The sequence below is a fragment of the Schistocerca nitens genome, chromosome 5 (assembly GCF_023898315.1).
Source record: "Schistocerca nitens isolate TAMUIC-IGC-003100 chromosome 5, iqSchNite1.1, whole genome shotgun sequence".
Classification (NCBI taxonomy): Eukaryota; Metazoa; Arthropoda; class Insecta; order Orthoptera; family Acrididae; genus Schistocerca; species Schistocerca nitens.
In genome coordinates, this window is record NC_064618.1 from 502925943 (window position 1) to 502941497 (window position 15555).

At 38.8% G+C, this 15555-nt stretch overlaps 1 protein-coding gene across 1 annotated transcript in view; it reads left to right on the forward strand.

Moving 5' to 3' along the window:
• The window catches only part of LOC126259635 (E3 ubiquitin-protein ligase LRSAM1-like), a 179567-nt gene that overhangs the window by 34300 nt on the left and 129712 nt on the right, over positions 1-15555 (forward strand). Inside the window, exons 3-5 of the mRNA XM_049956560.1 lie at positions 1525-1653; positions 10328-10628; positions 12555-12649. Coding sequence (XP_049812517.1) covers positions 1525-1653; positions 10328-10628; positions 12555-12649 — 525 coding nt within the window. The remainder of the gene's footprint in view (positions 1-1524; positions 1654-10327; positions 10629-12554; positions 12650-15555) is intronic.

Genomic DNA, 15555 nt, shown 5'->3' on the forward strand with positions numbered 1-15555 from the left:
TTTTTCTTTCTGTTCTGGCAAGGCCACATTTGGAGAAGATGACATCAAAAACTTACATAATACTCATGCCAATTTGGATCATTTTGCGATAATGCATTTTTAACCATTGTCACAAAGCCTTATCCCACTATCATTTCTATAGGAATGGTATTTGAAATGAAAGATACAGATAGATTGTTCTGTGAGGTGTGAAGCATGGTGAAGTTACTGGCATTTGGCACTTGACGACACTGTTTCCTAAGCAATCTGTTTGTTGTCATTGGAGGCAAACATTTTCTGGAGTGTAAAATGTAAACCAAGCAAAGTGCCTCACACAGAGGACTTTGAGATTATTATGCTGGGAAATAGCCAGCAAGAGCTAACAGTTATTATTATTGTTAATGATTATGTATGGTGTACAAAAAAGAAATTTCCTTTCTTTCCCTTTTTGTGGATTTACAGAGGAGTTCCAAGCCAAAACTTATATTAAACTGATGTCATTAGTGGACACATGTAACTAGAGGTAGCTGTGTACACACAAGAATATGCCACTTGTACTGACTAAAGAGATAGGGATATCGTTTCCTCCGTAAATTTTATCTGTGGTAACTGAGTAAACTTTTTCTTTGGGAAAAGGTAGTTCTTAGGAACTTATTGCATGAAATGTAAGAGAATTGCTCAATTTTTGATTAGTATGCAAGGAATAATTGACTGAAAGCTCAGTTTTACATGTCTTGTATATTTTACTGAAATAAACTTGGCTCTGTGTTATGCTTTAGTGGCTCTCAAGAATTGCATTTTCTGATGTATTAGAAAGAACGAAAAATGCATATGTTTCTGTACCTGTAGAATCAAGCCAGACAGGATTAATGTATTTAATTGGATATTAAAAATACTAACAAAAACCTTTTCCATAATAAAGCTAGGATCAGATACTGCATTTCCAAACTAACTTTACAGTATGTTGAAGAGGAAAAATATATAGCTAACACAACGTGGCAGTTCTTAACCAAACTGTGTAATTGTAATATCTTTCTCCATTACAAATCTATTTAGGGGAATACTTCAAAGGAAGCTAATGTTGAAAGGAGGCATCATTAAATTTAATTAGTACAAAACTGTAACCAAGAAATTTATGTAGCAATTTCATTTCTGGGTTGAATGAAATATTAAAGTACAGTGCACAAAATATGAGAGTACTTAACCCAGTTGAAAGAACTTATATATGTTAGCTATCTTACAACTTGCCAGATTCTGAAACTTAATGCATACCCAATTACAAATACATATCCACTGATGTTCTGCATAATTTCTTTCATAGTATTGATATTATGCTTAAAATAAGTTCATTATGCAAAAGGCAGCTCATACTATTGTAAAAATTTTGTGGGACACAGGCTATAGGAAAGAGCATGTCTGTGTTATATGCAGAAGTTTAATTCAGCACATCTGTTTATCGGAATAATTTGTTTGCACCATGAAAATATTCTTTACTGTTCCATTTATGTTGTTTTGTAGCTTTAGCATTCTGTTTGTTCCTTTTAGGACAATCATTTGACATCTCTATCTGGAGGAGGGAATCTGGCTGACCTTTCGCTTCTGCAAGTGCTGGATCTTCATAACAATTCTCTTTCAAAGTTACCAGATGACTTAAGGCATCTACAAAACCTTAGGGTATGTAGTGACCAAAGCCAGCTACAGTTTGGAAATATTTTAATGTAAACTAATGTGATTTTAGTAGCACATTTGGCATGTACTTATATTTTCATGTGTGTTGTTTTGTGTGATGGGCAACTTTAAATTCCCTAACACCCCCCTGTGGAACCTTGAAAGAGATTCTTTCAGGATCTGAGGCTTTCTCTCTATTTAGTAATGGGACTGTGCTCCTCTCATGATAATAGGCCTTACCCAGTGGTATGATATCAGATTTTTTTTCCTTGTCAAATGAGATAGCTGAAATCATACCATTACTTGATCAAGTGAAGGAAGTCATGTACAGAGCCGTCCAGAAACTGCATGTCTTGTGGAATTGATAACACTAGGTAAGTTCAGCCCTGTCTTAGTAGGTAATATATCTCCCTTGATACTCAAGTAGTGATACTGGGCCATCAATTATTGTTGAATCTGATCTCAGCCCAAAGTAATTCCTTAAGAAGAATTTTGACTGAAAAGTATTAGTGAGTAATAGATGCATACTGCATGTTCTTGTGTGTGTCAAGTGATATTTCAAAAAGAAGTGTTTCTTTTGCATGCAAAAAGAATTGGCAGTTTAATGACAGACTTGAAAGAAAAACATGGTTAGGCCATCAATCTCCATTGAAAATACGAAAAATTGTCATGATCATGCACATCCCTTCAGTGTATATTCTGCTTACAGTGCCAGTACTGTAGCAATGAAATTTTTATATGAAGGAGAATTGACTTGAATTAGAGTCAATCCTTTATTGAAAAGGGGAAATATTATCCTTAGTCAATAGTAAAGTGATCTTTGGAGAAGAGAGAAGCACCTGTATAGGTATCACGACCTCTGACACTAAGCAGAGAAGGTAGAAGGAATATAAAGAAGTACTATACAAGAGAAATTAAGTACAAGACAACGTTACAGAAAAAGAAAAGGAAGTGGATGAAGATTAGATGTGAGATATGATACTGCAGGACGAATTTGACAGAGGACTGAAAACTCTCAGTTGAAACTAAGACCCAGGAGTAGATGATATTCCTTCAGAATTACCAAGATCCATGATGAAATTATTCAATTTGATGTGCAACTCTTATGAGACAAGCAAAATACCCTCAGACCTCGAGAATAATGTAGATTTTGAGAAAGATTTTTGATGATGCTGACTAGAACACATTCTTTGAAATTTTGAAGGAGCAGGAGTAAAATACAGGGAGGAAAACGCTATCTATAACTTGTACAGAAAACTGACTGTAGTCATATGAGTCAAAGGACGTGAAAAGGAAGCAGTAGTCAGGAAGGAAATGAAACAGTATTGTAACCTATCCCCAATACCCCTATATTGAACAGTCTGTAAAAGAACCATGGAGAAATTAAAAAAAGGAATTAAAGTTCAAAGAAAAGAAGTGGGTCACAGTTTCATGCAGGATCAGTTGCTGAAGCTGATATTCAGCAAATGCGCTCTTTTCCCCTTTGAAATATGAGGCCAAGTTGGTGATGTTTCCTTGTGAGTTTTTAAAGTTATGATGCATCAGAAGTAGAACAAAATTAAGTACTGTCTATTTATATAAAATTATGATATGTATTTGGTTTTTCCATGCTTCTGAAGTGCATAATCTTTTGTGAAGCATACTTAGATGGCCATTATATCCTAGCAAACAGCGGCTGCTAGTATCTTTGGGTACACACAACCCCAACAGCCTTGGCATTTGGCACTGATTTTGCTCCACTGCATAGTTTTCCAGGCTCCTCACACAAAATAAAACAACATTACATCAGCTGCATAATATTTGAAAACCTTTTTGAAATAAGGATGACAGCTTATTCATTTATATACCAAAAAGTGGCATTGTGTACATTGAAAAACAAGTTTATCTTTTTGTGTCTTGAAAGTCATGCATAAATTTACTTCCACCCATATTAACTGCTGCTACAGCTCTGCATAGCCACCAAAAACAGTATTACAGAAGTAGAATATCGTTGTTGATGTGTCCAGGAAAAATAAGGTAACAAATATCTCAAAAGGCCATTTGCATGGATCAGTATGTTTTTTTTTTTTTTCAGAATTTTAGGATGTTGCTCTGGAGATTTTACTACTAAAGTTACGTGATAACACTGTTGTTGTCGTCATCGTTGTTGTTGTCGTCATTGTTGTCGTCGTCTTCAGTCCAGAGACTGGTTTGATGCAGCTGTCCATGCTACTCTATTCTGTGCAAGCTTCTTCATCTCCAAGTACCTACTGCAACCTACATCCTACTGAATCTGCTTAGTATATTCATCTCTTGGTCTCCCTCCATGATTTTTACCCTCCACGCTGCCTTCCAATACTAAATTGGTGATCCCTTGATGCCCCAGAACATGTCCTGTCAACTGACCCCTTCTAATGTAAGTTAATAAATCATGTATGAGTATTTTGTGTCACTCACTATAACTGGCAGTTTAGATGGAACTTAAGGCAGTATTTGCAAGTTCTGCATTATAATCTATTGGAATGGTGTCATAATGCTACAGTGCATACCTGCTGCTGAAAGACAAATTGTTAAAAAATACAAGAATAAAATGAAGTGACATAATGAATAGAATAATCGTAGTGACATGGTGACTTTGTACATTTCTAAATCAATACACAGTGAAGAAAAAATGTTGCACTTGGAGATCGAATGCAATTTCTTGTCAGATTCTAGACAAAAGTTTATCTAGCAAAATCAGATTGGATGCATTTTGAAAACACATGTATGAAAGCAAGGAGCTGGCATCACTCTACAAAGGAACATGTATCATCCCACACTACCTACCAGCCATCGTAGCTCATTGAGAAGATTGCTGGGACAGCAAATCCACATCCACCATGTAACTGTGGTTCGAATCCTCATCAGGTTCCTATTTGATTTCTTAGACATCCGTTCCCTAGTTTTTGTTGTTAATAAACAGGACGTCATTTTGTCACTGACAATAACTTATCACATGACAGTTGTATCCATTAGCTGAAATACAGGTATCTAGAAAAATCAGTGGTGGCTGAGCACAGTTTGTTAAATAAACATAAGATTTTACTAATTGAAACAAGAATACTTGCTCACGCTTCAAACTATTGGGACTCTGTCATCAGGGAAGCAGTTGAAATTAGACTATGTGAAAATAATTTCAACAGAGCCTCCAGATATGCACTCAGCAATGCATGGAAACGTGCAGTTGATAAAGAAAGAGCGCAGAGGGAGACTTCTTACATTCCTCGCAGTTCTCCGCCTGTTGTGATGGATGGCGCTGCAAGCTACGCTGGATAAAGCGCGCAAACAAAATCTATGGACATATTTAAATATCTCTGCTTGTGTCTGTATATGTGTGGATGGATATGTGCGTGTGTGCGAGTGTATACCTGTCCTTTTTTCCCCCTAAGGTAAGTCTTTCCCCTCCCGGGATTGGAATGACTCCTTACCCTCTCCCTTAAAACCCACATCCTTTCATCTTTCCCTCTCCTTCCCCTCTTTTCTGATGAGGCAACAGTTTGTTGCGAAAACTTGAATTTTGTGTGTGTGTTTGTGTTTGTTTGTGTGTCTATCGACCTGCCAGCGCTTTCGTTCGGTAAGTCACATCATCTTTGTTTTTACATATATTTTTCCCACGTGGAATGTTTCCCTCTATTATATTGACTACAACACATTGATCTTGCCAAAAGCCGAGAAGTGATTCTTCTTGGTGTTTTAGTTCACTGTGGCACTCTGGGATGCTCTCTGGGATGCTCTCTGTGTCATTGTTTATTTTATTGTTCAGGTTAAAGTTGCGAACCATCCTTATCTATCTCGAGAGATTTTTTTTAAAAAAAAGTATATCTTTACTTTTATTTAAAAAGTTGCGAACCATCCTTATCTATCCCGTGATATTTTTTTTTTTTAAGTATATCTCTACTTTTATTTAATAGTCTTATCTTTTAGATCTATTATTTAATTGTTTATTGTTTATAATCTATCGATGGGTTGCAGGGGTTCCGACCTCTGGGGAGGTGGGTGGGTACTCGTGCATGGCTGTCTCACGTAGCTGGTTACCAAGCCCCCACAGAACGTATCTCTGCCTACGTAGATCAACACCATCAACCCATTACATGCAGTCTCCCATCCTTCGTCAAAGACACCAACCACTTTCTCGAACGCCTGGAATCCTTACCCAATCCGTTACCCCCGGAAACCATCCTTGTAACCATTGATGCCACTTCCTTATACACAAATATTCCGCACGTCCAGGGCCTCACTGCGATGGAGCACTTCCTTTCACGCCGATTACCTGCCACCCTACCTGAAACCTCTTTCCTCATTACCTTAGCCAGCTTCATCCTGACCCACAAATTCTTCACTTTTGAAGGCCAGACATACCAACAATTAAAGGGAACAGCCATGGGTACCAGGATGGCCCCCTCGTATGCCAACCTATTCATGGGTCGCTTAGAGGAAGCCTTCTTGGTTACCCAGGCCTGCCAACCCAAAGTTTGGTACAGATTTATTGATGACACCTTCATGATCTGGACTCACAGTGAAGAAGAACTCCAGAATTTCCTCTCCAACCTCAACTCCTTTGGTTCCATCAGATTCACCTGGTCCTACTCCAAATCCCATGCCACTTTCCTTGACATTGACCTCCACCTGTCCAATGGCCAGCTTCACACGTCCGTCCACATCAAACCCACCAACAAGCAACAGTACCTCCATTATGACAGCTGCCACCCGTTCCACATCAAACGGTCCCTTCCCTACAGCATAGGTCTTCGTGGCAAACGAATCTGCTCCACCCCGGAATCTCTGATCCATTACACCAACAACCTGACAACAGCTTTCGCATCCCGCAACTACCCTCCCAACCTGGTACAGAAGCAAATAACCAGAGCCACTTCCTCATCCCCTCAAACCCAGAACCTCCCACAGAAGAACCACAAAAGTGCCCCACTTGTGACAGGATACTTTCCGGGAATGGACCAGACTCTGAATGTGGCTCTCCAGCAGGGATACGACTTCCTCAAATCCTGCCCTGAAATGAGATCCATCCTTCATGAAATCCTCCCCACTCCACCAAAAGTGTCTTTCCGCCATCCACCTAACCTTCGTAACCTGTTAGTTCATCCCTATGAAATCCCCGAACCACCCTCCCTACCCTCTGGCTCCTACCCTTGTAACCGCCCCCGGTGTAAAACCTGTCCCATGCACCCTCCCACCACCACCTACTCCAATCCTGTAACCCGGAAGGTGTACACGATCAAAGGTAGAGCCACGTGTGAAAGCACCCATGTGATTTACCAACTGACCTGCCTACATTGTGACGCATTCTATGTGGGAATGACCAGCAACAAACTGTCCATTCGCATGAATGGACACAGGCAGACAGTGTTTGTTGGTAATGAGGATCACCCTGTGGCTAAACATGCCTTGGTGCACGGCCAGCACATCTTGGCACAGTGTTACACCATCCGGGTTATCTGGATACTTCCCACTAACACCAACCTATCCGAACTCTGGAGATGGGAACTTGCTCTTCAATATATCCTCTCTTCCCGTTACCCACCAGGCCTCAATCTCCGCTAATCTCAAGTTGCCGCCACTCATACCTCACCTGTCATTCAACAACATCTTTGCCTCTGCACTTCCGCCTCGACTGACATCGCTGCCCAAACTCTTTGTCTTTGAATATGTCTGCTTGTGTCTCTATGTGTGTGTGTGTGTGTGTGTGTGTGTGTGTGTGTGTGTGTGTGTGCGCGCGCCAGTGTATACCCGTCCTTTTTGCCCCCTAAGGTAAGTCTTTCCGCTCCCGGGATTGGAATGACTCCTTACCCTCTCCCTTAAAACCCACATCCTTTCGTCTTTCCCTCTCCTTCACTCTTTCCTGATGAGGCAACCGTTGGTTGCGAAAGCTAGAATTTTGTGTGTATGTATGTGTTTGTTTGTGTGTCTATCGACCTGCCAGCGCTTTCGTTTGGTAAGTCACATCATCTTTGTTTTTTTATGCATATATAATGTGACTTACCAAACGAAAGCGCTGGCAGGTCGATGGACACACAAACACACACACAAAATTCAAGCTTTCGCAACCAACAGTTGCTTCATCAGGAAAGAGGGAAGGAGAGGGAAAGACGAAAGGATGTGGGTTTTAAGGGAGAGCGAAAGCTTGAAATTTGTGTGTGTTTGTTATTGTCTCTATCAACGTACCAAAGCCTTTGTTTGGTATGTTACAGAATCTTTGTGTGTGTGTGTGTGTGTGTGTGTGTGTGTGTGTGTGTGTGTGTTTTCCACATCTCCTCCAAAACAATTAGATCGATTGTGACCAAACTTGATGCACACATCACCTACTGTCTGGAAAGAACCACGTACCTTTCAAAGGGATGGGGATGAAAAGAAAGCATTGCTCATGACACACAAATAGCCAGACTATATTCACACAGTATTTGAGAATGAGAGTATTTAGTGACTTGCAACTAACTTTACACAAAGTGCCTGTCTGTAAAAACCTTTTCAACTCCTTCAGGATATTGGACAAAGGAGTTCTTGTCACTGCAGGCGTGTCGTCCTTGGGGATGGCCAGGACTTTTTGGTATGAAAGGGATGGCAGCTGTCAATATGTGGGTACTGTTGGTAGTTGGTGGGTTTAATGGCATGTGTGGAGCCATCAGACAGGATGAGGTTAGTGTCCAGGAAGATGGCATGCTGGGTTGAGGAGGACAAGGCGGAATGTGTGGGAGAGAAAGTGTTGAGGGTGTGAAGGAATGAGGAGAGATCGTGAAGGCATTGTCAGTGAACCTGAACCAGCCAGGGTTTTGGGTTTTTAGAAGTCTGGGAAGATTTCCTGTAGATGGCCCATAAACAGGTAGGCATATGAGGATGTCAAGTGGGTGCCCATGCATGTGCTGCAAATTTGTTTGCATACCTTAACATTCAAAGGAGAAGTAGCTTTGTGTTAGGATAGAGTTAATAGGGTGAACAAAGAATGAGCTAGTGGATTTGGAGTCTAAAGGACATTGGAAGAGATAGTGTTCAGTTTCACCAAGACTATGGGCATGAGGGATGTTGGCGTATGGAGAAGTGACATCAACAGTGACAAGCAGGGATCCAGGTGGTAAAGGGGTGAGGATGGCGGACAGCCAGTGAAGGAAGTGATTCTTATCTTTGACATGACCAACACCTCCATGCAGTTGCCCAAAATCTAGCCTTCCACGTCAAAGGTAGCCTCCACCATCAGCTCTTTGAACTTTGAAGATGGGATTTATCCTGATATATTCTCTGCTCCCAAAATGATCCTGGCCTCAACTTACGATAACCAGTGATTCCACCATACAATACAACAGTGTGTATCCCTTCTCCACTAGTCAGCATTCTGTACAGGTGGACTGCAGTTAAGTGCTGCATCAACTGAAGACGGTCTTCGTAGTATCCATGGAGTCATTATGAAAGTTTTTAGAAATGTGGTCCTGTGAATCATAATATCGATTAAAGGAATGGAAATACTGTTGATGCATTGTTTTATGGCCACAAAATACAGAAGATAATTATTGTATGCCAGGGTAATTCCATGAGTGCAATGCTAACAGGAAACATGAATGAATTTAAAGATATTTGTTCTAGAAGGAAACAGTGCCCATAAATCAGAAAAGGATGATTTTTCATTGTATTTTGACTCTTACCTAGTTGTCTTCTTAAAGAGTTTTGAGGACAGATTTCTGTTGCTCACTGGATACCAATAGAACTGTCCACAATTTTGCCTTAGAATACATTTTGTCACATTCAGGAGCACTGTCAACATTTTTATGAAAAGGAAAGTTGCTACTCACAATATAGCAAAGATACTGAGTCCATTGTTTGATCAGGAATTCTTTCACATATTTGATGTGTAGATATTTTATATATTGAAGTGTTTCAGGTTGGCTTGGCCTATGTGGTGGTTTGTTATACTTCACTTCGTGCACCAAACGCATAACTTAAGTTGCCACCTGAACACTCCTTGTATGTACAAAGTATTTGCTTACCGAATATATGTTCGCTGTTCAGTATTATTAATCAAGGTCCATCTAGTCTGTACCCTGAATCCGTGTGTTTTCTTCCTCCAACTTGGCTCAGATTTCACCTCCTTACTGGCTGCAGATAAAGCTGCTGAAAATAACTTATCATTCTCATTCACTCGACCACATAAATAAGAAGTGAGATTCAGTTCACTTTCTTATATTATCTTCAAAATTACTACTCAACACATGATAAATGAGAATAGCTAGCAACTCATATTCTGCCTCTCTGTACTACATACATAACAGAGCTGATATTCCACTTGATAATTAAGTTACACTACATTTATTTTCTTTGACATTTAGCGTTCTTAGATTTTAAGGAACTCTTTCTTCTGCACCATCTGCTCCATGAAACTCCTATCTCCTCCTCAGCAGGTAGGGTTGTCTGACTGCTGTCCACTTCTGTACAGTCACTTGATCGTTTACCTCTGGTATTAGCACCTACCATTTAAAATACTTCCCACCAGTGGGGTGCTCCCCGCTTATCAACTAGTCTCAGGCATGAACACCTTTTCTCTGACATGTGTATTTAAGGATGTGATACCTATTATTCAAGGAATGGGATGTATCACTAAAATATACTGTGACTTTATTATGTTTTGACAGCGTGCTTGAAGATCCATTGTTTGTTGCAGGTTTTGAATCTCAGCAGAAACTCCTTAAAACAGCTTCCTGCCACTGTATCTGAGCTCAAATTATTAAATACATTGGATGTATCAAACAATAGACTGAAAGATATTTTATGTGAGTTCAATGAACTCAGACATTTGGAATCTTTGGATGTTCGGGGAAATAAATCACTATCTAAGCTGCCAACCTCCCTTGGACATTGTGTACATTTGAAAAAGTTATTAGCAGATACAGACTCCTTGAGATACCCACCTCCCAACATAGTACAACAAGGAACTACAGCTGTTGTTACATTTCTGTCACAAGGTACTGTGCTTAATTTATGTTCAAAAGAGAAAAATAAATTTTAAATGTTTTGTAGTTGTCTTATTCAGTTGAATTATGCAATTGCAGGAAATTTGTTATTGAACTGTTATGTCTGGCTGTGATCTCCTCTTATGTCGTTATTTTTTCTCTTGTGAATTGTATTCGCTCAGATAACCAAACAGCAAAATTGCTAGGTTTCTTAAATTGTGTGAACAGTATGCACCATGTAGGACTAAAATTGTTGTATGCAGCTTCCATTTTTTTAAACTTCTGGCAGGTTAAAATTGAAAGTCTTTTGTATGTATGGGACTACAGCTGCAGGACTGGGTCTCAGACCCAGAACCTTTCCTTCTATGGACAACAATTTTACTGACCAAGCTAGCCAGGCAAAGATCTGGGTTTGAGTCCCAATACAGCAAAGAGCTCTAATCTGTCAGGAAATTCTTTCTGATTTATTTTTGTTTCCTCAAATTCCCATGTTGTTAAGTGTCAAGATGTTTCATCATCGTCAGCAGTAGCAGTTCATTATTATTACTTTTATTATGAAGTATTGCCCTCTAGTATCAATACTTTTTCTAAAAAAGTTTGACATGAGCTAGATTGGTTGATGTCCTCAAAATATATTATGCACACATATTGTGTGATTTGGGAGAGGTATTAGATGTTTCATAAAAATTAATTCAATTTCACAATACTACATTTTCCTCTTGAGTGAAAATAGAAACTAGAGATAAATTTTAACTTCCTTGTATTTATTGTGGATGATTAACTATAACTGTGATTTAAATTGGCAGTTTTTGTTGGTACTAGCTCTTTCCCTGTGGCTTTGTTGGCATAGGCATTTGACACATATCAGATATATTTTGCACACGTCTTCTCCTTCTCCTCTCCCTCCCCCTTTTCCGTCTCTCCACCTCATCATATCCATGACAAATTCATTTTGATAACCTTCATTTTCTCAGCTTTTGTTATGGTTATCATGGGCCTGTACATCACCATCCCATCAGGTGCACATGGGCCAGAATATTATGTTCCTGTAACCCCCCAATGTGATGGTGAGCCTGCTGTCACTTGAAAACTAGTTAGCAGTTCAATAAATCATGTCAAATTCAAACAGCAACTGGTTGTATAGTATACCAACGTAAACTGTGAAATTTTAAACTGTGCGTAAGGCTGCTAAGTTTTAATTTTAAAAGAACCATCCTATTTTGCAAAGTTTGCATATATGCGTGCTCATACAATCCTATGGTACTTCTTACAATTATTTTTAGAATCACAGTTTTCGTTCACTTTTCACTAATTTTCAATGTTCCTTGCACTGGATGCTCAACAGACATCCAGAGTGCAGACAAACGTATTTTATATTTACATGTCCACAGTTACTGCACTCAGTACTGCTGTAATGTGGCATTGCAGTTCATCCAACACTATTTGAAGTGGTGGCACAAGCCCTTACCAAAATAAAAATCTGATAACATAAGATCAAGCAACCTTGGTGACCAGTAGTGCAATGCAAGATCTTTTTGGCCCATATGCTGTGGGAGATTCAGAGCCATAATCTCGACAAACAATCAGTTATAACTGAATTGAACTGGAGAACCAAAAATTCATTTTGTTGCTGTATTTTGACTATCTTCATTAGATGCATTTGGGCAGAGCTAAACTTATGGATTTGATGCACAAGTTAAAATCCACCTCAAGTTTCTACCTTCATTCATGCAGGAGATATAGTTCTGCGAAAACAGATTAATCTTTTTGAAACATCCTGTAGTATTGTAAATATTTATTAGAAGAATGTTTGTGGTCTTTTTTATGGAATGTTGAACAGAGTATTTTGTAAATGAGAAACATAGAATCATTTTAGTTTAACTTTAGTGCATAATGATTCAATTATGAAAGCTGACTTTTGCTGTTTTCTCATTTCAGAGTGTGGTTTAGAATATATACCACCAAGTGAATCCGAGCCTGATAGTGCCATACCAACAGTGACTGAAAGTGATGACATAGACTGGGAATTCCAGGTGATCTTTATAACTACAGCATATTTGTTTTCTATAATCCATTATAAGGTGTGAAAGAAGAAATATTGTAAGTAGTTGATGGTGGAAATTTGGGTAATGGCTACTTTGGTGCAAGCATCTTGCTAAACAAAGTTTTGTTAAATATGTAATATCATGGACCTTAGAAATCCAACCTGCATTACTGCATTTTATTTGCAGAACACTAAGATCTGAAGAGAGGTTAGTGGAGTTGGAGAGTAATTAAAATAAGGCCAAATGTGATATAATAAGGTTACCAGATCTGCGGCAACATAAATGAAAATCAAATAGAGTTAATGTAAGAACATGAGTTTTATTACAGTGGAACAGAGCAAGGAGGAAATAGGGGCACAGGAAATGGCTTGGAGAGATAGTGAAGACACACAATTAAAATATGATTAAATAACTAAATTAGAACATTAAAGAGTATGGAGAAGCTAAAACAGAAATGAAAATGGGATAAACATCACATTCTAGATGTCTTTAAATGTGTGAGTAGTTAAAGAGGTGAAACAGGAAAGCAGATTACTGATAATAAAAATAACAACATTCTAAAATTAAAGTCCAGATGAGGTGAATGAAATTATTCGATTTATGAAGAAAAAAGGGCACCTAAGGATGATGGTGTTACAGGATAAAGTAATATAAAAGAAATACTTAAAATTTGATTACAGAATATCTAGAGACGACCAAGATTAGCCAAAACTGGAACATTGTCGCATTTATTCTACATCACAAGAAGGGAAAAAATGTAGACCTGGCAGCCTACTTTACTTAGTCTAAAAATTATTTACTAAAATTATCATCAACAAAATTCATTTTGTTTTCTCACCTCAAGTCACACAAATAGTATTGTGATTGGTTTCTGCTTCTAAGTAATCATCAGATGCTTTGAATCAGTTACATAGCAGCTCAACTGAACAGACCAAGAGGTGCATTGATGATTGAGTGTCTCTCTCTTAACCTGCTGAGTTTGGCAGTTACTATGCAACAGATTCAAAACCTCTGATGATGATCCAAAGAAGTCAAAACCAGTCATGATACTATTTGTCTGATCTGAGGCTGAGAAAAACAATAATTTTAAATGCTGTAAACAAATTATTACAATGAAAATGTTTTGGTTACTTACATTGTAACCAAAACATCTTCACAGTAATTTAGATCATTTAAAACCATTGTGGGGCACAATTACAGTTAGAAATACATTGTCTTACATCTTGTTTTAGTTGTAGGGCACCACCACCCAAGGTAAATTTCGTCATTTGGGAAAACAAAAAGTGAAAGCTATTGTAAAATGTATCTTATCATGAACTGTTGGTTCAAAACCGATAACAGCACCATTTAAATAAATAAATAACATTGTAAAAAGTGGCTTGTTGCTGTTATTTTCTATGTAAGAGTCAACCTATATTTTGTACACAGCCACAAGCTCAGAATGTCAGTTTTCGACAATATAGCAGCAAATAGATAATGGTGAACTATGGAACACTACCGATAATAGTGGGTGTTTCCTTCATGGTTTGGGAATGGTTACAGTGAGTCGTGTTTGATTACTTGGAAGCAAAAGCATTTGGCCTGTCCTGTGAACCAAATCTGTGTGAGAGCACAACTCTGATTCCGTACAAAGTAGTGTCCACTGCCAAAACCACAGGCTTTGTGGGATCGAAATAACAAGGCATCTGCCACTCACCAAGGCATTTTTGAGTGTCTGGAATGCATCCTAACACTCTTTGGTTGAAACAAAAGGCACCTTCTGCTGGTGAAAATGATGCAACAGAGGCACGATCTGAGCTGCATTGGGTGAAACCAGATACAATATTTCAACTTCCAAAGAACTGACTGCAGTTCTGTCATGTCCCATGGGGCAAGGAGGTCCTGGATAGTCAGCAGTTGCGGTTGAAGGGGATGAACACCTTTGCTATTGGCCTACATACTGAATTTTGGTCTGAAAAAGGCACATTTGTCCAGGCAACACTTCAAACCTGCATCTGAAAGCACTTGAAAAAATGTACAAAGGCTACTGATATGTTTCCCTGTGTATGTCCTGACACCGCAGTATCATTCAAGTGATTTGAACAGAACAGAAGCTGTTCTAAGTAGTGTTGGAATATGGCAGGCACAGAAGCACTGACAAAGGGTAAGTGCAAAAATTTGAACAACCATAAATTTGTGTTGACCTTAAACACTGAGTCTCCTCATTTAGTGGAATTAGCAAATATGCATCATGTAAGTCAATTTTTGAAAAATAGCAGTTTGCACCAAACATGTCCATTAACTCCTCAGGGTAAGGCAACATTGTGGATTCACAGTGGATTTAAAGTGAATGCAAAGATGAAGTCTTCCAGAAGGCTTTGGCAATATGACTAAGGGGAAAGCCCATTGACTAGTCTGGATAGGAGCAATAACACCATTGTGTTCCCATTCTTTAAGTTCTCTTGCAACTTTGTCTCTAAGTGCATGAGGGATGGAGCATGCCCATAAAAACTTATGTTGGCCTTTGTCCTTCATTGTAACGTATGCCCCAAAATTATTTGCTCTACCAAGTTCTTTAGAAAATAGACCAGGAAACTGCAATCAGTTGAGTAATACTGTCTTTTGGGTTGAAACCAGAAACAGAAAGTACATCATCCTGAATACAAAGACCAAACAAATCAGAAGAATGTAACCCAAAAATATTTTGACAGTCTCGCGAATGCAAAATTATAAATGTCACTGCTCCGGTGTGAGAATGGAATATGGCAGGCAAACTACATGTACCAAGCACTGTAAGGTCCAGACCATTATACGCGGTAAGTTGTGTGCAAGATTTTGTCAACTGTGGCGCCCCCAACTGTTCACATGTAGCGTATTAAGCAATGTAATTTCTAACTGAAGTCACACACAGTGTC